At 37.7% G+C, this 23,420-nt stretch overlaps 1 protein-coding gene across 2 annotated transcripts; it reads left to right on the top strand.

Moving 5' to 3' along the window:
• Nucleotides 1–448: 448 nt before the first annotated feature.
• On the top strand, nt 449–22,831 carry ARMC1 (armadillo repeat containing 1). Of its 2 annotated transcripts, none has more exons than XM_075213580.1 (7): nt 449–535; nt 7,595–7,798; nt 8,512–8,603; nt 14,960–15,149; nt 17,958–18,074; nt 19,065–19,139; nt 20,175–22,831. In XM_075213580.1, the coding sequence occupies exons 2-7, from the start codon at nt 7,637–7,639 to the stop codon at nt 20,364–20,366; spliced, it is 828 nt and encodes a 275-aa protein (XP_075069681.1). In that variant the 5' UTR covers nt 449–535; nt 7,595–7,636; the 3' UTR covers nt 20,367–22,831. The 2 variants fall into 2 exon arrangements, with proteins under 2 accessions (XP_075069681.1, XP_075069682.1); XM_075213581.1 differs by lacking the exon at nt 20,175–22,831 and adding an exon at nt 19,771–19,833.
• The last annotated feature ends 589 nt before the right edge of the window (nt 22,832–23,420 follow it).

The following is a 23,420-nucleotide window of genomic DNA, read 5'->3' as shown; positions in this document are numbered from 1 at the left end:
TATTCCGGTATAATTGCTGCCACAAACCTCTGACCCTCATCCTCTGTGCCGTCAGACGGTCAGAGAGACGAGTAAAAATCGGGACTCCACAACAGATGACTCAGAGTCACTTAGTTGCTTAATCTGATTGATATACTAGCACAGTAACAACGGGTACATTCAATGTCACTCCATCACATTTGGTGGAAAGAGACCATTTCAACAAGGTAATTTTAAAATATAGTATTGATCAGTAAGTCATGTTATGTTTGTATCGGCACTACAACATTCTTATATGTCTGCACATATTGATTTCCAGTAATTGCTAATGATCTCTTTCAATCGATGCAATTCTCGCCTAGCGGACTCCTCGCCTGCCCATACTAAACATGGCGGCCATTGTGACACCAGTCTATGCGCTAGCCAATCACAGTCCACATCTAGAACAAGTGGGATGATTGGATTGTTGTACCGTGTCTTGCTAATAGCCAATTACAGATCGGTTTTGCGGGAGGTGTACCCGGGCCGCCGCCGGAGAGGCCTGGACGTGCAATCGGTGAGTGTCTTCTGCTGTCTCTCTGGGGAACGCCACAGTGACGTGTGGCTGATGTGCGGCCATGTAGGCCCTGTTACCCAGTGTGTGGGTGGTAGAGGATGTTGTGTAATACAGAGACACCCTCCAGTGCACTGATATATGTATAGGAATGGCTGCATGGCCCTAGTCAGGGCACCATTGGGACTTGATCATACTATACCCCAGATGCATAGGCTAGGGGGTCCTTCCATCAATGTTTTCTATGTTGTTTCTATACAGCTGAGGGGATTAAATCTCAGTTCCACACACTGCTGGCTCCCTGTATGGTGGCTGTCTACATGGACCCAGATGCAGTCAGGTTGTACTGTCACCGGCCTTGTATTGAATTTGTCAGTGTGAGTTGGCAGGGTGCAACCTTTGGGTCTCCAGTTGTTGTAGAACTACAAGTCTCAGTGCATCCTGGAGTTTGCAGTTCCACAACAGCTGTAGAGCCACTAACTGCAAACCTGTCTGCTTTTTATTGTAACTCTTTCCTAATAATGCATAAATATGGTCATTGTTTGTGGCAGTTATCTGGAGTGAATGTTGCTCACTGTTTTGACCTCTTTAAACACATTTGATCATAAACGTTTCAACGTATCTTCAAATATTTTATTGATGATGAAGAGGTCATTTCTGTACTCCTTTGCATGTAACAACTAAATGGTAAATATAGAATGACAAAGGGGCCTATTTATCAACCAGTGTAATATCCACAAAGTACGCTTACCGTGATTCAGTTGCAATTTGAAGCAGATATCGTGGATAGCTGCTGCTTTGCATTCTATTTCGTTTTCTGAGCTGTGCCCATAAAATAGTATGGGGACTGCTCCCTACCGCAATCTAATAAGTTCGTAAACTTGTTATGTTTATGTTCGTAATTGGTCTTCTCTTCCCTTTTCATATCTGTCCAGCTCTGCTTTATGGAGCAGAGCTGGACAAAATATTTCCCAATTGTTAAATATGCACCAATGTGAGATATGCAACCTATTGTAACTACAGACTTCAAAGTGCTTTAGTCTAAATTACTATCTGTAACCCAGTGCTCTGATGCTAAAAGGGATGTCATAGCTTTGTCTTCACATTATAGTGGCCATATTTCCTATAATATAATTTTAGATGTAGGCAAATTAAATTTGTTAAAAAATAGCTACAAACTAGCATGAATTTAAAGTGACACTTTTCAATTTTTGGGGGTTAAAATAGTCTACCATAAAAGTGGTCCTGCCCAAATGAGCTTAAATATAAAAGGTGTGGGGCCTATTCAATTTAAAATGTTGCAGAATAACAATTTTAACTAGTAGTGGGGAAAGCGTGTGTAACTGGAGTAAGGTAGAAGCACTATCGGCCCCCAATATTAAACCAGCCGACTGATGTTTCTGTGCAGCTACCAGTGGTGTGGTACGGTTGGATTCAGGTGGGAGGTGAAGATACCAATCTCTTTCTAAAGCTAGGCTGGCCATAGACGTTTCTGTTCTCACATTCATCTTCCATGTTCCTGGTTCTTGGCCTACACAAATGATAATTATTGTTTATATAGCGCCAATCTAATTATGCAGAGCTGTAAAAAGAATATTTATTCACAGTTTTTGCCCCACTGAATACAGTGTAAATTCCCTACACACACCCCGCACAAGATGAAAAATTAAAGAGGTGGGCAGTAAATATCTCCACCCCCCCTGAAGAAAAAAAATCTAGGTCCGCCCCTGCACTAGGGTCCATTTTGCCACGTAAAATTCCAGTGTGTTTTTGGACTATGGGAGGAAACCCACTCAATCTTGGGGCGAGCATAGAAACCCCACACAGTCAGACAGTGTCCTCCTTTGACACATCCTTCCCACTCCACAAGCACCACTACTGTCGCTATCTACAAGTGCAAACCTCGGCTACCAATCTATGTTCAACACTTGCAGAGGACAAGAGTAAATAGAGCAGACAGTGTCCAAAGTCCCAAACATGGCGTCATTCCATTCCTATACCCACTTATATGCTTTTACTAGTGTTACTAGTTAGTAAAAGCATGATTTTTCTTTTACACCAGTGGGTAACCAGCCTAAATTGCCATATATTGTAGGCCTACAGTTGTCATCTTTGCAACTTTTTTCACTATGCCTCATTGACTCGTTCCTCAGTTTATGATTAATTTACTGATAAAATGCCTGTGAACATCAATTAGATTCTGTTGCTTCCACTTTAAAGCTTTAGTGCAGCAGTTGCTTGTATCACTTGCATTTTGAGCCGTCTGCTCGATATACAAGATAATTCATAACATCATACGTATTTGAGTTGCACATATTAAGATACCTTTTTACATACCAACATTTTTTAAAGAAACCTGGACAAAGTGGTTGGTTGATATAGGTGCAATTCTTATAGTTACGTACTGTAGATTTATAATATAAATAAACTTTCAAATTCCATTGACATGGAAAAATACAAATTATACAGTGTATTGACTGTATTGTAATTTATTTCCTGGCAATGATAATCCATTCTTTTATACAGCACATACCCCATGCCAGTAAAAGGATCACGTGAGTCAACACCAATCCTGTATTAAAAATACCTAGAGTATATGGAAGTGACTCATCCATTTGCAGCAGGTCATTCATTTTGTACAATGGAATTCTTCTAGTTCTAGGAGCTGATGGAGGGTTCAGTTTTGTGCAAGGGAGACTTTAAAATGAAGCTTCTATCTAGAAATGTAACGGATCTCAAAATTAGGAGACATACCTGTGTAGATGACGTGATTGATGTATAATAGGGGTATATAAGCTTAGTATTGTAATGGACTTGGCAATTGTTGACCAACTGAAACAGGCTGCCACGTGCAGTACAGTTTCAATATGGAGGCAATAACGTATGATTTTTTTTTTACTTGAATTGTCATTTTAGATGTTTGCCCACAGCCAAAGTTCAACACAGCTTTGTACAATGAGTCCTACTCTAAATAGACTTAGGCTGGGTACATACTACAGAAAATTTCTTGCAATGTGATATCGTTAATGGTTTTGCCAACGACTGAAAGTCCCGATCAGCATGTCGATTCATGTGTACACACTTTACACGTTTACACAATTTACTTTCACATCTGTGCTCTTCATCTGTCATAACCATTGGCTGAAAAGATTGTGACTCTGTAAACACTATGGAGATCTGCCTACACTGCTGGTTGTGAGTGCATACACACTTCACACAGAATTTGCCTGAGAGTGTTTCATTGTTTATAGAGAATTTTAGTCCGTTTATTAAGCTGGGTGCACACTACAGAAATTTCAACCAACTTTTTATGCCGAGCGATTTTACATGCGATCAATGTTCCGACCGCTCGGTCAATGGACTGCATACACACTAGCCTGGTTTAGGACGATAAAGGGAAGAGCGAACGTCCCTTTAGCGACTTTTTACAGCCATGTTGTCGTGAGCAATGACAGTAATTTCATACTCACTGTTGTGGATCGGTCGGAAGTTTATACACACTACACGTCGTAAACGAGATTGGAACGAAAATATTAAACGGTACGACCAACCAAATGAGGCTACAATCATCCATTTGGGCAGACTTTCGACCATCGTGGCACTGCACACACTGACCCGACTTTTGAACGAGAGGTCGTATGTCAGCTGATTTAGCCGATTATTGGATGAAAACTGTGTAGTGTGTACCCAGCTTAAAATCAAAGGGTATGATGAGTATTGGATTGATAAAAAATGATGATTATGTGATATCGGGCCAAACAGTGGTTTTGTTGTGTAATTGGCACGATAATCGGGTGAAAAGCCTGTGCTGTGTACCCAGTCCTAGGATTTTCACTGTGGTTCTGTAGACAGCAGTATTGTCTCTACTTAACTGAGATAATCAATTTTACTGAATGGAGCAAAATATTTCACAAAGTGAAACCTGATTGCCGTCCAGGATTCTTATAGAGACAAAGGACATGAACACAGAGTGATCCCAAAATCAGTATAACAGTGAGAAACATTAATCTGATAATTCTAGTGTTGTAACCTATGCAGGACACTACAATAATTTTAACATCTTTGTAGATTTCAAAAAACAAAACAGTTTGTTCATTATAGTTTATTTTGCCTTTTAGGTTTATCTTTTTATCTTGTATTTAAGTTTTGTTTTGTGTTTACAGAATGAGGCTTATTTTGGCTTTATGTGGGAACAGTTACTTCTTTGTGTTTATCAAAGAAGCCTTTCCAACAAGATTAGTGAGCACATGAGTGTATAGTATGACTGTAAAGTACCTTTTGTTATTCGAAAACTCATTATATCAAACACATCATTACCACATAATAGAGCTTTGTGATCAACAGGCAACTGTAGATAAGGTGTAAGAAATGTTCATCTTATGTGGCCTTTTATAGTCTCTGCGTAATATTTACAATTGTGTAAGACTGATATGGATGATTAAATATACTGGGCCTGATTCAAATTTTGTATTATTAAAAAGAAACACATGTTTACTATAATACGATTATATATTGCTGATAATGACTTTATGCAACTGTCGCCCCCACTCCTGATTCCCTCAATTACAGATTGTCATTCTGCTGTTCCCAGCTAGATGACTTGAAGAAAATGCAGCTCATACAGTGACATTTATGAAAATTGCAGTCTCTCACTGTCGGTTCACAAAATGAAAACATATCTGGGAGGTTGCTATGGCCAACACTGTCTTTTTCCTTTGCACTAGTTTTCATAAATATCTCCAAAAGTTTCTCCTCTGTCCATTTATTTGTACCCTATCTAAAATGTTGCTGACTGTTCAAAATGCTAAAGTAGCACCCGAGTCGTCTGTCAAGTTCAAAACCTATTTTTACATTTTATATAATATTAAATATACTGTATTACAGCTTTTGGTGTACCTACAATTACCATTGCATACACAGCCACTTGACAGGAGCCTGTTCATGCAGTCAGAAGGTGACCAAACGTAAGCCGATAGTGGTCATCTTCCAACTTAATTTACCAAACAGCCAGATGATCTCATTATTGTGGAATTGTGCTATTTTTCACAGCATTATGAACAGGAAACACAATATACAAGAACCTCAGAACAATTGTCATTTTGCTTACAATCTGGCTTTGACACTTTTTACATATAGGTGCATGTCCATATTCAGCTCTCTCAAAACCTAGATATGAAATATTCAGGTGGTATATATAATAGGTAAGAGAACTGGGAAGGAAGGTGACTAGTGGCACTGAGCTAGGCTATCATCATCATCACCACCATTTATTTATATAGCGCCACTGATTCCGCAGCGCTGTACAGAGAACTCATTCACATCAGTCCATGCCCCATTGGGGTTTACAGTCTAAATTCCCTAACATACACACAGACACACAGACTAGGGTCAATTTGTTAGCAGCCAATTAACCTACCAGTATGTTTTTGGAGTGCTGTGAGGCAGAAGTGCTAACCACTGAGCCACCGCACTGCCCACGGATATTTGAGAGGACATCTCTTACGCTGCAACATTTGCTCTATTTGTAATCACTTGTTGCACAAAAATAAACCAAAGATGATTTGCTAATCATCTGCCATCCAGATATAACTTACTTTTACAGGCCATCCTGGAACTGCAGCTAGTATATATCTCGTCGCCCCAAGAACATTTTGTGTGTAGCTTCAAATGTAATATTATTAACTTATGAGCCACAAGGATCTAATACGGCATCATCTATGGACAACTGTAGATGAAGTGTAAGAAATTTCTATCTTATGTGGCCTTTTATAGTCTCTGCGTAATATTTACAATTGTGTAAGATTGATATGGATGATTAAACATACTGGGCCTAATTCAACTCGGAATGTAACGTACACGCAAGCTGCGGTTTAAAAATGAGCACGGAACTTGAGCGTAGATCCGACTTTATTCAAATCCAAGTGGCTGTCAAGATGCTTTTTGGCTTGAATCTGGGTGTAAGTACGTTCTGTCTAAACGGTATATGCCGTATGTTAACAGACAGAACAGAGTGCAGTATACGCACAAACGTGCAGTATAAGGTCATGTCAGAATGCATACAAAAAAATGTATATTATAACAGTATAATCATTTACATAAATGTGGTTGGTTTAAAAAAGTAATATATATGTTCTTACATTAAATGTTCTTAATGTGTACTATCATTCAATGCATTTGTATGGTCTGTTTTACTTGCATACACATGTTCTGTGCTAGCTGGTGGCACGCATAAATGTACTTTTCCAAACAAAGACTATGCTCTGTCAGTCATCACTATCAGCACTTACACCTGTCCAGGGTCTGGTGCAAATAATCCGGCTTCAATAATCATGCTTAAACCCAGTATTTGAATAGACCACATCTGCTTTGGCACGCCCTTACTGCATATTGCCTAAGTTCCGCTCGCCCCTTCCCACCCTTCAAATCATATGCAGTCTTAAGTGTAATTTGCGTTTGGACACGAATTGCATGCTATTGTGGTAATTGACGTAAGGTCTGCTTCTGAACATGTGCAGAGCTTTTTCGCGCAAGATACGGCACCAAACGGACTTGCGTCTGAACATGAATCAAACTTCTCTCTCTAAAGGCTCCTTAACATCGAGCACAGCTAATCCACCTTTAGAACACTTTATTTCATGTAAAGCCAGTGTTCCTCTGTAAGACATCCCACATCATCTTTTTTGGTATTATGAACTGGCAGGTTTGCTACCTGTATTGCTTGCTGATTAATTATGCATTTGATATATTAAACCTGTAGTAGATTTTAAAGTAATTTTTGAATCCTCCATCTCTGCATTTTAAGCCTCAAAAACTTGGAAAAGACGTGTGAAATATCATACTGTCACGTTAATCTTCATATAAACACAGCATTCAGGAACTACAGTACACTGTATATCAACCTTATAAATCACATGATGCCAGTGTAAATTTTAGAAAACAAGTGACTTTGAGAAGTTCTTACAGGTGCATATTTCCTCTTATCACTGTAAAATGCTACTGATTCTTCCATATGTTGTATTTTAATATTAACTCATTAATAACTGAATTTTTGTTTTTCTTAAGGTGTTATTTGCATATGGCATAAACATCAACATCTTGTGAACAATGAGCGGGGAGCCTGATGCGTTATCGGTTGTTAATCAACTGCGTGACTTGGCTTCTGATCCTTTAAACCGGCGAGCCATTGTACAGGATCAGGGCTGTCTCCCAGGCCTTATCTTATTCCTTGACCATCCCAATCCCCAAGTAGTTTACTCCGCCTTACTGGTAAGTATACGAACCTGTGTAATCATTTGGATATCATAACCTTTACCTCAGATATATATACCTCATTTTGATAGGCTCTGAGACTTTTATTACATTTGTGAATGCTGCTTGTAGCTTTTATGTAAACCTTTTATTTTAGGTCTTGTGGTCCTTTTTAAAGTGGAGAAAAATCGAAACAGAGAAATTATGTAACTTTCTTTTAAAATATTAGTAAAAAGTGAATACGATTGATAAAACTTGGAAAATATCCATTTTGACATGATTCTGACTGGATATAAGTCAATGTATATGCTACATCTTAAATTGGGGCAGCTTGATGCATATCGGCAACAAATATTATACATAATACAATGTTATGCAAAGTTATGTTAGGGTGAAATTGCTATTGTACATATGGAACTTAATCTCTACTGTACGAATACCCTCAAACTTCATTTGTTAGTGGGGAAAGCAGTTGGACTTACTGAGTGAGGATATATCCATTGATATTTATAAAAATGACTAACAATTTAGGTAGCTGTGAAGAAAATATTTATAGCCAGGAAGAAATCCTCTGTTATATTTGATGATTCTGACATTTTGTTACAGTGTTCCTATTTATTACACAATCTGTTTGTGTACACTCTCCTCTGGTTTCAGTTTTTTTGGGTGTGTTTGTTTTTTGTTTGTTTTTTTATACACATTACACCAACAAATTGTTTTTGTATTTGAAGGCTCTTCGATATTTAGCAGAATGCCGTTCCAACAGAGAGAAAATGAGATGCGAACTGGGAATGATGCTGAGCTTGCAAAATGTCATTCAGAAGTAAGTTACACACCACGCTTTACATATTTTTATAAGATGTGCAACATCACTTCCAATATGGTATTTTGCAGCACACAAGGGCATTGCCAAAATGTTATATACTATGAAATTGTAGTATTATTCCAGGAAAACCTTGTGTTGTTTATATAGACACAGCTCCCAAAACTCAACAAGTGTAATGCTGCACAGGTAAAATACGATATGGGTAGTGTATAAAACTCTTATGTGAATGTTATCGCTTAAATAGAAAATAGATAAAGTTCCACTATGGTTAGAAGACTCACACACATATTATATATATATATATATATATATATATATATATATATATATATATATTTATATATATATATATATATATTGTATCTCAATTTCCACATTAAGTTCTAGTTGTTCTTTGATCTATATTTTGTGTCTGCATGGAAACCATTAAATGGAATTTGACTTAATAGTACTTGGCTTAGTTCAATGCTGTACTTGTAGTAAATTGCCTTAAAAAGTACAGTTTTTGGACTATTTGGGTGGAAATTAATGATATTTTGTCTTCATTGTCAACACACATAAACGGGTTTTGTGGTGTTTCTTTGTTACAAAGGCATTTAGAAATGTTTTTGAAACATGACTATCCCTCCTTTATTCCTGCATAATTGCTGCCACAAACCTCTGACCCTAATGCTCTGTAGCGGTCAGAGAGAAAAAAATCGGGACTCTGCAATAGATGTCTGAGTCACTCAGTTGCTTCATTTTATTGATATACTAGCACAGTAACAACAGGTACCTGTACATTCATATGTCACTACATCAGCGTAATGATGGGGCGGGCATAAAGGGAGCTGTACATTGCACATTGGGTGCTCTGAGGGATTCTCTGCTAATACAGAGGAAGGGGGTTACCAGGGAAGGCATCCATACCATGTGATAGTGGTGTATGTTAAAGGACATAATGTAGAATGGACTAATTACTAACACAGACTGTTATATGAACAGACAACATGCTAACTTTTTATTTTTTACGTTTACTGTCCGTTACATAAATGTTTATATTCAGCTTCTGTATATTTGAGTGACCTATCCCATGCAGTTGTGTGTACATCTATAATACTAAAGCTGGCAACACAGGGTAGTTTGGTCACTTTTAAAACAAATTGACCAGCATCATTACATATGTGGCATCTAAATGTTTACCAATGATTGTTCTGCTCAGTAGAAGGCCTGGCTGGTGTGTGGCATCATCTGCTAACCAGAATATATGGTGCTAGGTACTACCAGATATGACGAGTCTGGCAAAAATCTCACAATGTCTGTGTGTTTCCATATGGTGAGCTGTGTTCAGGGACTTTCCCAATCAAAGTGTTCTGTTTGCAATCATTTTGAGTTACTTGTTGGGGGAGCAGTATGATGGTAAAACCATATTTTCAAGTATAAAGCCATAGTAAGTGTTCTTACTAGAACTACAAATATCATCTCAAAAATTATTACTTTATAAAGCATCAAGATCTCCTTCAGCTCTATGCGAAACATGCATTACATGCATGCAGGGCATTATAACAATTACACTTGTTTTATTTATTTTTTTGTTTTATATTTTAACACAAACTAAGACGCAGTAGGTAAGAGAACACTGCTCAATCCCTTACAATCTATAAATCTGAAATGCCATTTTATAATGCTGACTTCTGATTTGCTGCGGCTGTTTGATTGCACAAACTACCTTAAATCTCTTGTGATTGGAGGAGAGGAACGGGTTATTTCTGAAGATGAACTAGGTGTTCTGTAAACGTTCCCCAATAGCTGCTAGTTTTAGTCTGTGTACTTATGGGCATTGAATGGCTGAATCATAGATGGAAGGACACATTCAGTTATTTCCTTAATGTTCTAGTAAAGTATTAAATTAATCTATAAGTTTAGGTTTTGGTCAGGTGTGGACATAATAGTGCAGACTTCAGGAGCTCTGGCTCCTGGTACTTGTCCAGCCTGATTAGGATGAGGGTGATAGAGGCTCTTTAGCAACAATATTAAATTGATGAAGATGAAAGATTTCCAAGACTGAAAACGTACTCTCAAAACCTATTTTTCCATTAAAGCCTACCAGCTCTACTAACCCAGCCTACACCCTCTAGATTTTAAGCAGGGCCCTCTTCCCTCGTGTCCTCCTCCTCACTACCTAACCACCAGCTCACCTCCTATCCCATCCTACTCCCTCTACACACTGTCCTATTCCTTCTGTGTCACCCTATTTCTCTACGTCTCCCTCTAGATTATAAACAGGACCCTCTTCCATTGTGTCCTCCTCCTTTCACTCCCTAAGCCACCAGCTCACCTCCTAACCCATTCTACTCCCTCTACACACTGTCCTATTCCTTCTGTGTCACCCTATTTGTCTACCTCTCCCTCTAGATTGTAAGCAGAGCCCTCATCCCTTGTGTCCTCCTCCTCTCACTACCTAACCACCAGCTCTCCTGTGTCTTCCCTTCTTTTGTAGTGCACTGTTCTTGCCTTTATGGTAATATTCTGGTTTTACCTTGTATGGTTTCATTGTATCCTCAATATACGGCACAGTGGACCCTATGTGGCGCCTTATAAATAAGCAATAATTATAATTTACATGTAATCTTTTGAATTTGGAGATCTCTGTGGGGAAGGGGGGGCGGCTTAGTGCCGCAAATCACACCAATTTGTCCCCCGCTGTGAAATTATGCAGTTGTACCATATCGCCGCAGGAGGGCCAAATTCAGCCAGTTACGACATTGAGCCCCCCCGTCCGCTTCACTAGACCTGCTTTCCCGAGAGAACTACCTGAAATTTGGTATCTCCGGATATACCAGGAAGAGTAGACAAGTCTGAATTAACACCTGGCTTTCTTTGTTAAAAAACATTCTTATTTCCATGGGGAGAAAAAAAAGTTGGGTGGAACTTTGCAAATCTAGTATGATTTGTTCATTTATGTATCAGTGATGTGCCTATAAATATCAAACTGAATATGAGGACAAGCTTTGGAAATCCTGTGTATAATTACTATGTACAGGACAGCCATGTACAGAGAGATCTTGCTGCCAAATCCTGACATTCAGAAAATGTCACACGAGCTGTGCATGGTTTACTAAGACATCTGAAAGGTTAAAGAGTAGATTAGCAAATGCTTGCCTAGGTTAAATATGCCTTTTTCTTATGATAATTTAACTTACAATTACCACTAGTTTTAATAATCTGCCTCAACAAATTTATAGTTGGAGAAACATCTCTGAACAATGTCTGATGGTTGTTTTTCCTGCAGGGGAGATATTCCAAGCATTAACTCCTTCATCTCTCATTGCTTGCTTGACTGCACTCCACTTGTATAGAGGAATATTTTTGCAGGCCGCCGGCAGTGAAGGGCTAATCTGGTTTCCACAAGGAAACTAAACTTTAAAGACATTTATGTTATGTCAACTTGGGAAATCTTTGTCAGCAGAAATGTAAAATGTCAAGTCTTTCTTCAAGTCAAGCTTAAAGACATATTTCCTTGACTTTTCCGAAGACCAGAAGTGACACCTTCCACAGTTCCATGCGAAAATAACACTGAGCGCATTGGATGCTGAGCATAATAAAGAGGCAGAGTAGTTTGTCAATGCTGGTATTTATGCATGCTTCACACATTTTAATGTGTCCATATGAACTACATTAAAACTAGCAGCTTCAACTGCTATTTAATAATTGAATTTTATGGTCTGTAAAGAAGGTTGTTCCCTCTGGCAACCGCTTTGTTTTATATTTCAAAGGCCAAACTTTTTTCCGTTAATTAACTTTTGTTTCTTTATGTAGCTTTAGATAATCGGTATGTTAAATAACTATCCGCTTGTGGAGAATTAGATAAAGCCGTTGCCAGATCCTCTGTCTTTTAACAAGCTGAAGAAAATTCAGTACAGTAATCTGTTCTTTCAAATTAGGATTTTCTTAAAGTGATTAGGAGCGATAATACAACCTTAATTATCAGCTGTCCCTTAAAGGTACCAATTTTTGTTGTTAAGAATAGAGATATTAGACATCTTCTTTAGTGTTTCGAATTGCTTTTCACTTGTGTTTTTTGTGATGGGTTTATTAAGTTCAGCATTGATAAAGTGCAAAATGTTTTTTTATTGTTCATGCTATAAAGTGGAGCGCATTGAAATCTGTGTTGGGTATTTAAAATACAGAATGTAGTTGCTGAATAATTTTGGAAACTACAGCAATCAAAGGATCTAACTTTTTTATTTATTTATAGACATTTTAAATTGTATTTAAATGTACTACTTTCCCTATGTAACTATTAATGCTAAATATTAGCTGCTAAAGGTGCCCATACATTAGCTAAACTAGCCCATTGACCCGATCACCGAGTGACCAGATCTATAGCAAGTTTGACCCTATACATGTGGCCAAATGAGACAGCTCCCACGGGGCACAACTAGGGTGATGACCACGTACACGCTGAAGTAGCTGCATCTGCATTTTCTGCCAGTCTCTTCCTGACCACATGTTAGACAGGATTAGTCATTTTGTACGGTCACACTTGTGGCAAAGTAGCTGTAAAAAAAAAAACCTGTCTAGAACCTGACATTCAGTAGACTGCCATTGCTTCTCTAAACCAAAAGGTGAGAGAGAGGAAAAGAGAGTGATCATATGGGACACTCAAATGGATGATCATATATGCCATTGCTTTTCTCTCTGTTTTTATCTGCATTTCAAAGTACTCCTGTCAGTCTTACTGCTCTGTCAGTCTTACTGCTGTGTAATAATCCAATCAAAATACCTGGGGACAGGTGGTATGTTTCACGTCCTTGTCTAAACGGTCTCCCACAGACAGTGTAAAAATTATATTTAGTCCGCTAAGCTACCAAAAAGGAAGCCCTATCCGTCACAAAACAGTATACAGCTGATTTATGGACTAACCAATACAAGTAACTCCCTGTGGAATGAAAAAATCACCAAAATTAAGTAGTTAAAGGTCCATCATGTATGTAGAAAAATACAGCTGCAATTATGCCCCCTTTTACTTAATTTTACTTCACCTTTCTAGTTAGTTAAACGGGTGCAATGCAAATATATATATATATATATATATATATATATATATATATATATATATATATATATATAAAAAATTATATCTATCTCGCTCTCACTCTCGCCTGGAAACCAGCTCTCTGTGTAAAAATAAACTTTAAAAGTCCAATATGACGCTGTTCCATTATACCATCCTTAGCAGCAAATAAAGGCAATTCTGCAGCAAGTCAAAAAAGACAGACAAGCAGCATAATTATTTCACAATCTACTCATCTTGTGCTGGAGCTGATGGAACAGAGCTCATGATAGTGTGTCATAAAATACCCAATGGCCGTTTCGGTGCTCCTGTGGCACTTTTATCAAAGACTGCTGTATATTATATATTTATTTCAACAAGAATAACCAGCTCCATTTATATTGTAAACATAGCCCATAGCATTTACCATTAGATTTCTGTGCATGACGGAAGTAAATCTCATGCCCATAAACTGCAGTACAGATGCATATTGTATTTTCCATGCACAAAAGGTTAACACCATGCCCTATGCTTACTTACCCACCACCTTCCTCTGATTCTACATATACATTGCCCTCATTTCCACCATGGCTCATTTATATTAAAGCTTTACATTTTTATTGAAAGTAATCATTGATCGCTTTGCAGTTTCATATGAAAATGGTTAAAGTTAACATTGTGCCCGTTTGTTGTACTGATAGGACATACTCTCCAACTGCTTGTAAAACATAGGCGCAGTAATAGGGTTGTATGTCCCAAACTCATTAAGCCCCTAGGGCAAACTCTTCTCACTCATGTACTGTGTGGACAATGACTCTCTGAGGTCTAGAATTCCAAGTGTCCTGCTTCTAAAGTAAAAGTTCAGGATTCGTATTACATGTCAATAAGCACTGATTAAAAACATTCTCATCATTAAGCCCGAAATCTCTCTGTTAGGGTAACTCCAGAGGTTACTGCACTCCGCTGGACTAGTTTTCTAACTCTGCTTCGTCAGAGCTTATAAATTGACAGTGGAAGTTGAGGCAGCACAATTATATTCAGCAGAAAGCCTATTATTTGTATTGACATTAGATTCGAGCTGCCCATAGTGTTGATTAGTGAGAGGATTGTACGCTGTGGGACCACCTGGAGAGTGGCCGTTCTTGATGCTGCTCTGCACCCCTCTTCTTGCACTTGGATTTGGGAGTTCAACACTTGATTGTCTTGCTTTTACACAGTAAACCAGCCTAAAAAAGTCCTGAGCTTTATGTCCACAGAATGCATCACCATTTGACACCTGTTTTTGTGAATGTAATTCATAGTCTTTGTCTTAATACAGGACCACTACACCTGGGGACACACAGCTTCTTGCCACTGAAGTCTATGACCTTCTACAATCATCTAGCACAGCAGATGGCGACTCTATGAATGAGATGAACTCGCGAAGGCGGAAGGCCCAGTTCTTTCTCGGAACAACGAATAAACGTGCCAAAACGGTGGTCTTGCATATCGATGGCCTTGACGATACGGTAAACATTAAATCCATTTCTCTTGTAGGTGCCCTCTGCACAGTGTGCATCTTACCCAGTATGTATCATTCCAGTGACAAGAAAGAGGCTTAAACTGAGGAGACCAATCCTGCGTGATTCATGAATGATTGACATCTAGTAATGAAGAAGCCACTGACTTGACTGTGGAATCCACATCCTCCTTAGTCCTGCCTGTCAATCATTCAAGCACAGGGATGACACTTGTCAGCACAGTTCAAACCTGCATGAAAACAAGGGATCCTACATGTCATGGAAGACACTAGATTTAAACTTTGGGGGGTGTGAAAAAAGGAAGCACATTTAAAATGTATTTAATTATTAATCGGAGTGTTAGAGCAAATATATTTCAGCTAACATGAATAAATGTACTTAAACGTTGCATAAGAATGTCCTAGTGAGTTCAAATTTGAAAAAGTGTGTTTGGAATAACTGCATGCTATTTAAAGACTAGTATTAGGGTTATTAAATTTCAATAGGTGTTGTCCAGTGCATCTTTTTTTTTTTTCATTTTAATGTACGAGGATTGCAGTTTTTTAAAAGGCCAATTGAGCTTTATTTTTTATTACTTGACCCCTTGAATAATGTTACTCCCCTCTCCCCGGAAAAATGAGACGCTTCCCTTCCGTACCATCATTTTAACGTTCCAGCTTGATAATAATTTGATACCAGAATTTTCATATAACATTGTTTCATCAGAAGGTCCTCCCAGCACAGAGGAATGGGTCATAGACCCCCATTAAATGTGACCTTTTAGAAATAATACATTTTAAAGTTAAATTGTACTTTAAGATAATGTTATTACAAGACCTGGCTCCTTATACTTTTTGTTCTTCTCCCCACCTAGTTCCAAAGGTAAAACTTAGGTTATTCATAGGTAACGTGTGTTTTTTTTTTTTTTGTCAGAGTTTTTTTGTTTGTTTTAGAACAGTAGGTTAATTTCTTCCAAAAATATGACTCTACTCTCCCACCATACTTGGAAAACGGTCAGGTTGTTTAAAATAAAGTAGATTGTCTGTCTGGCTTGAGAGTAACGAGTGAAAGCCGCGCATCGTGCTCTAGTGATCTGCAGATTTGCTGAAGGGTTGCAACATCTGCTTTGATGCGTTCCGTCAGCATTCTTACAAGGTGTCTGATAAACAGAGAACTAAACACTAACTGCTTAGCAATGAGCACTTCAGTCAATCAAAGCCTAACCAAGGGGAAATGTTTTTCTTATCATATGGAACAAACAACTCTTGGCTTTTTAGCAATGTTTTGATTTACAGTTTATTTTATCCAGTTCGATTTATGTTTTTGTTTTTTTTTACATGTAAGCATTGTACCTTTTAGTCACAAGTGGAGAACTCATGTCAAGGTTGTTCTGTGTGTAACCAAGCATGGGTTATTTGATTTAACAGCTTGGCTGCAAGCATAAGAGAACAAGTTGTGTAAACACACATTACATTGTGTATTCAGATTTTTGTGAATAGTTATTAAATATTTTCATGCATAATATATGTATTAAACAAGATGTAAAGCATGTGCAATAATTTTTTTATTTTATTTCACATATGCTTAAAAGGAGAATCCAAATAGTAGATGTATACATGTTTTTTCAGTTTATAGATATGCAGCATTAGACTCCTTTTGTATTTATAGTATTTTTGTATAGATTTGTATATACATATCATGCTCCATTAGGTTTGGCTCCCTTTATTTATAATAGGCTTCAGATTTCATCCAGCTGTAAATTATAAGGATGGCCGCACCAATTGATTATTCCAGAATGTGTTATTAATCAGCAGGTCTAATTATAACTTTTCTATGCAGGAGGTATTTGTAGCTGCTGTAAGGTATCTACATTTTGTCATAGTATAAGGATATTAGAAGTGGACAAGGAGTTCTGCGACACAATAAAAACACAATGCCTCAAGACCCGTGATTGGTAAACATTAGTATTGTGAGAACACTACTGGCCAAGATCAGCTGATAACCTCACCATTCAGCACATATGTGGTTGTGTTTTACATATATTTATGTCACTTGAGTATTATATGTATGTTTAAATGTAGTTTGAGAAGCAGCATACAGCGGTGATAGGCATCCTGATACTTGCCGGATGGTGCGGTCCTTTAAACTTCTACACTGACTTGGTGGAAGTGGGCTGCTGTATGGTGGTATATCGACACTTCTTCTGTCTTCATTGTAAAACCATCACATTCCACTCACTTATATTTTCCATACCACCACTTCTAAATTTCCACTTTGACCATTTTTTATAACAATATATTTAATAAAAGGACTCCGATCTGTAATACTATGTTTAGTAGGCGTTTTAAATAGATTTGAAAGCTATAACAAAAAAACACAATCTGCCAATAAAGCAGGATGGAGCCGCAGGTGACTGCTCAGATGGCCGCCTGTTGCCGATCACTGAGACATACAGTCTAGGGGAACTCTGAGCTGAAAGTTTAGCATCTAACTGGGTCTTTAGTTTGTGTTAGAGAAATGTAATTCTTTGGGGCATATTCAATTAGCTTTCGGATTCGCGGTAACGCGCCGGAACAGCCGCGAAACATAATACACGGTACCGCAATAACGTGGATTTTCGTTCGCAGCCCATAGGGTTGCGAGCGAAAATCCGCGTTATTGCGGTACCGTAATACCCGCAAGAACGCGCACTTTTCGCGGTACCGCGAATCCGAAAGTTAATTGAATATGCCCCTTTGTGTTTTTGTAAGCGCTATACAGCACAGTTATGGGGTATTGCCATCATTCACCTGAAAGCAGTAGTGTTTTTCTTCCCAGTCACGAAGGAGTCTCTGTGAAGATGCCCTCTTGAAAATCAAAGGAGTCATTAGCTTTACATTTCAAATGGCAGTTCAAAGATGTGTTGTCCGGATCCGCTCAGACTTAAAAGCAGAGGTAAGAAATGATTTTGGATTTCAGTTCAAAGGAAAACACATTTGGTCATACCCTGTTCTCCTGAATGGGGCTTCTTAAATCTATTTTATTCTCTTTTGAATTATTTGCTGAAATTATTATTTATCATCAACGGAGCCACGGCCTTACATGTGCTGTTACTACAGATCAGACTTTTCTTCAGGATACCTACGTCGCTCAGGAAAACAACCGTAAATAAAAATAAACAGGCGTCCTGTGCTGAAGGATACTTATCAGTTTATAACCATCTATAATGGTTCAATGACCACCTTGTCCAGTCAGCTGGAGGTACAATAGTACATATTCCCTTTTACAAATATATATTTCTACAGGTCCCTATTTACTACCAACTCTTACTTTGACATTTCATTGTCTTAGACCTGGCTCTTTGTCTGTCATTTGCTAAATAACTTTAGACAGGGTATGTTTTATCCATATGACCCCCTCCATATAAAATGTGCATTTTTGGATTGCCTGAACCTATATTCCTAAATACTGATCAATAAATGTAGATGCACCAGAGAGTGGTTTTGTGAAAACTTTTTTCCAAATATTGGGAAATAATATTAAAGAGCCACTAAAGTTCAAGTTTATACAACATCCGTTCATTCATTTGTCTGGCCAATGCCAGACAAATTGTTATTAGACGAACAAACAGGAAGTCTATTTAACTCTTAACTCCCCTAAATGGTGTAATTGATTACTCTTTGCACTATTGACACTTGTGGTTTTGTTTTAATGGTCCTTCATTAATGTATTATGTCATTGTTATAAAACATGAGACTCTCTGTGTCTTTCCAAGTTCATAAACACATTACATGTAAGTGTACATTTAGTTATATTGGAAAAAATGCCTAACTGACTCACACTCTCTTATTTCAGTACATACATCAGTTATTTGGGGTTAAACCCTGTTCCTCTACCTTCCTTTTATATTCTCTTAATTATTTCTCATGTTTGATTTGGTTCCAGGCTTTGGCAACAGCGATAGCATCTACCAAAGTGATGAAGGCACAGCAAGTTCTAAAAGGCGATACCGGAGAAGAGGTAGGATATGTGCGCGTGGTGCTCTTGTCTCGGGTTTCTTTTATGTTCAAGCATCTAAAGTGACTTTGCCCAGTGTAGCACTTTAACTGCATGTGTGTGTTCGTTTCATGTAACTTGTGAGAACTCTTGTGTGACTGAACATGGATTTAAATGTTGAAATATTATTTTACGTCATGTCATTGAATATTTAGCTAAATGATCTATATAAAATATTATTCATGTTGTACTTGACTTAATATGTTATCGGTGATAGAAAAGAGATTAGACAGATGGTTCTGTTGGTGAAGGTTTTACAATGTTCTGTGCAATTATCTACTTTACCCTGATATTTCGACGATTGTCGGTCACATTGAAAAATAAAGTTGTGTCCTACAAAAACATTCCTAGATGCAGGTACTTTTAATACCAAATCAAACCAATATATATTGTATAATGCAATTCTACTTTGCATTTAACAAAATAATCAATAGGTAATCTATATTATGTGACATATAATAATAGTTAACAGCAGTGTCTTCTATTTTTCCCACTGGAGATGCATGTATTAAATGTAAATATAAAAAGCCCAGACACCCCTATAAGGTCTTATAATACAGTTTGCTAATTAATTTTGATCTGTGTTGTGTTGTAGGAACTTAAAAGTTCCTTTGCTGCATCAGTCCAAGTTCTGCTGAAGTGAGAGGACTCTATTGTTATGTTAATTACAGAGAAACTTGATGGGCAGCAAGCCAAAAAGCAAAATAATAAGGGTCTTACCTGGTGGGTGATCTTACTGTAATTGGCATTACTATAATTAATAATCAGTTTTGGGCAAGGACACATCACAAGAATAAGCATGGGATAGAGATCTTTTGATGTATGTGCCAGGCGAGCAGCAATGACGTACAAAGCATGGGCATTACCAAGGGAGAATGTCTTCTTTTTTTCCTTCTGAAATATATTAAGTGTCTGTAATATGGATGACACCTTTGCTGTCTCTATGAATTTGACAGTTCAGCATCACCATGCTCTCTCTCTTTTATCCATCCCTTTAAGTTGCTGGTTCCATTTCAAGACACTCCCGTGGATGTGGAGCAGAACACAGATTTACCAGACTACCTACCTGAGGATGAAAGCCCTATGAAGGAACAGGACAAAGCAGTGTCTCGTGTTGGGGCACATCCGGACAGTGGAAGCAATTGGCTCAGCACTGCAGCAAACTTTTTATCAAGATCCTTCTACTGGTGACATGGGCTTATTCATTAAACACTGCAACAAGATCCGAAGATATATTTCAATCATCCCAGTGAAGTGCAATTTGCAATAAAATACTACCCAACATTTTATATTGTGCAAATTATGCTGTGCTCTACATGTACAACAGCCGAACTTGTACAGCGGCATCACGGATAAAAGTCACGGCGCGTTGTTTCATTTTATTGCGTGTTGCCTCGCTTTGTAAATGGGTCCACCCTTTGCTATCGCTGTCATGTTATAAGCCAAATACTTGTGATAGTGAACACTCATAAGTGTCTGATTCAGCCTTAAGGTCACTGGTCTGTTTAATACACAGGAATTCTCTCTTCACCTCGATACTCAGGACCTTTATCCTCATTCTGATTAGAGATAAGTGCATGAATGCCTTTTAAGAGATGTTGGGTTTTTCTTTCCTTTTGCCTTATAAGACGTATTTGTTTTCTGTGACTCTTGTTGTCAACACCATCTCCTATTTTTTTTTTTTTTTTTTTTTTATTGTATCTTGTCACAAAGAGTGAAAACTTTCCAAACTTAAAACGTGTTTATGCCTTTGACATCATAGAGAAGTTATGAGTTCACATACTGCATATGTGCTGGTGTCTTGGCTGAGTATTAGTGACAGCCGTGCTGACAGGGTACACAGAAGGATTTCAACGCACAAACCTATTCATATGATCAAATCCACAACTTTTCCTTCCACCTTTAACTTAGTTCTGCCTGAAGTTGTAATTATGAAACAATCATGTTAACAGCTAATAGTGAAAACCTCTAACTAAATCCGATATGAATTCTGTAATGGTCTTGAACAAGCAACCAGGGTAGATTTGGTGTTCTATTAAGAACCACTATTGTTAAAAAAAATAAAATAAAAATATATATATATATACTTTTAAAATTCCATCTGTTGCCTGCAATACCATGGTGCCAATTTTTTTTTTAAAGCGCTTATGATATCCCTTGAGAGAAATACATGCGTTTTCATTCCCTCTCTGTTTATGATCGTGATGTTTTTATATTTGCAAATGTTTGTGATGAAACAGGGTGAGGTGTAATGTTTTAGGTGTCCTACGGACCAGAAATTATGTGGTGCAATTGGATTAAGAGTGTGAAAAAAGCAGACGGTGTTGCAAGATGCTGCGCCTCACAGGTTTACGGAAAAGGTGTCTATTTTGATGATACAGAGTACTAAAATATTGTTTAATGGTAGCAGATGAGCAAAGGCAGTGAAAACTAGTTTATCTGCTGCTTAATGTATTCTCTCTATAATTACACTTTGTGGCCTCCAAGAAGGAATTCGGATTCAGGATTATTATTTGAAGCTTTCTGATGTAGCTTTATGGTTATGAAAGAGTCAGTAAACAGAATAGATACCATTGCTGTCCTTACATAGTTATAGTAGCAACATTTACTGCTTAAAGCTGTTATCACAACTGAATATCCTCAGCGTATTTCTGTATTTTCAAAACCGTCACAATGGCAATTCGGGTTTATTTAGGTTTTGCACATTAAAGAGAAAAAAAATATGGTTGTGAAAGTGGAGTCTTCATAGTGTTCATATTGGAGGCAGCCATTGCATAGGCTTTCAATATTCTCCTTTTCAGTCCACGAGGAGCATGTACTTCTGTGATGTCACGTACGCCTAGTGAACTGATGACCTCAATATTGGTTCAAAATCCAAAATGGCTGCCTCCACTGTGTGTAAGTGACAGGACCAGTTTAACTGGCACTTTACTGGGTCATATCTACTAAAACGAATTAGTCTTCTGGCCCAGCTGCAATGTGAGCACAGATGCGTGTATTTGGCTGTAGCCTATGTAATGGGGGCTATAATCCTACACCTCCTTATCGGTCACTGATTGATTCACCTTGTTTCAGGTAACGGAGTACAACACAATATTTTGAGATTTAGACTAATATGACTAAGGTTGTGTGTGTTATGCATTATTACTGTCCAATGCAGAGGAACCACACAGACTACTGGTACTTTGCTAATCTATAGCATTTTAAGAGTTTTAAAATAAAGCTCTATTTATATAATGCTGCAAATTAGTACTCAAACTGCTACTGGACATAGTTTTTTCTAACAAATTTGCACTGGCAAATAATGATATATATACACAGATTAAAGGCAAACGCTATCCACAGCAAAATATCCTCTTTAAAACAACATTAAGCAAATGTTTCTGAATGCCTGTGACCTCTTTCTGCAGCCTGAGATGTGTCTTGTGGAGCTATATGGATAAGTCACCTGTGTTTGCAGCAATGCACATAAGCCTTTAAATATTCCAGCTATTATTTGTGCATCATCTAAATAGTGGTAATAACTGTTATAATCTGATTATTATTTCTCTTCCAGTCACCAAAAATGCATTGTCTGCTATTGCTGGTCTAACAGTGGAAGCAGCCTGTAAATTACGTTTTGAAATATGTTGTGTAAAATAAAAAATAAAATCATATTTGTCTGATGGTTTTTTTTTTTTTTTGTTTTTTTTTAACACACTGTACAAAGGTTAAATGGTGGGGAGAGTATTTTGTGTGTTTGAATATAGATTTTAGTATATTGGGAAATACATTTCCTATAGACAGTCAATGTTTTCTATTGTATATAATGTATATTTTATCATCGTACAGATTAACAATTAGTGTAAACACAGTGTTTAATATATTTAATAGTCAACATTTATAGGGCACCACAAATTCTGGACAATCATCCATTTTACAGATATGACATACAGGAATAGAACAACATGCAGAAATACTGTCATGCATAATAACATACATGGAAAGTCAGAGCTAACAGTTACACCTAGTATGAATTCTGGGCGTGTGAGTGAACAAACAGCAGAAGATTCAGCTTAAGACATGACATCAGGGTCGTACAAGATGAATGGACATGAGGTATAGAGAAGAGAAGATCCTGTCCGTGAGAGATTAAAGGTGTAGACATGAGGGTCTAGGATGGGTTAGGGCTAGCATGAAAAGAGGAGTTTTTGGGAGAATTTGAAAGATTGTAGGTAGGGTGAGACAAGGAGCTCCATAGGTGGT

Source organism: Mixophyes fleayi, chromosome 5 (genome assembly GCF_038048845.1).
Source record: "Mixophyes fleayi isolate aMixFle1 chromosome 5, aMixFle1.hap1, whole genome shotgun sequence".
NCBI lineage: Eukaryota > Metazoa > Chordata > Amphibia > Anura > Limnodynastidae > Mixophyes > Mixophyes fleayi.
The sequence above is the reverse complement of the archived record's forward strand: the minus strand, read 5'-3'. Positions and strand labels throughout refer to the sequence as shown.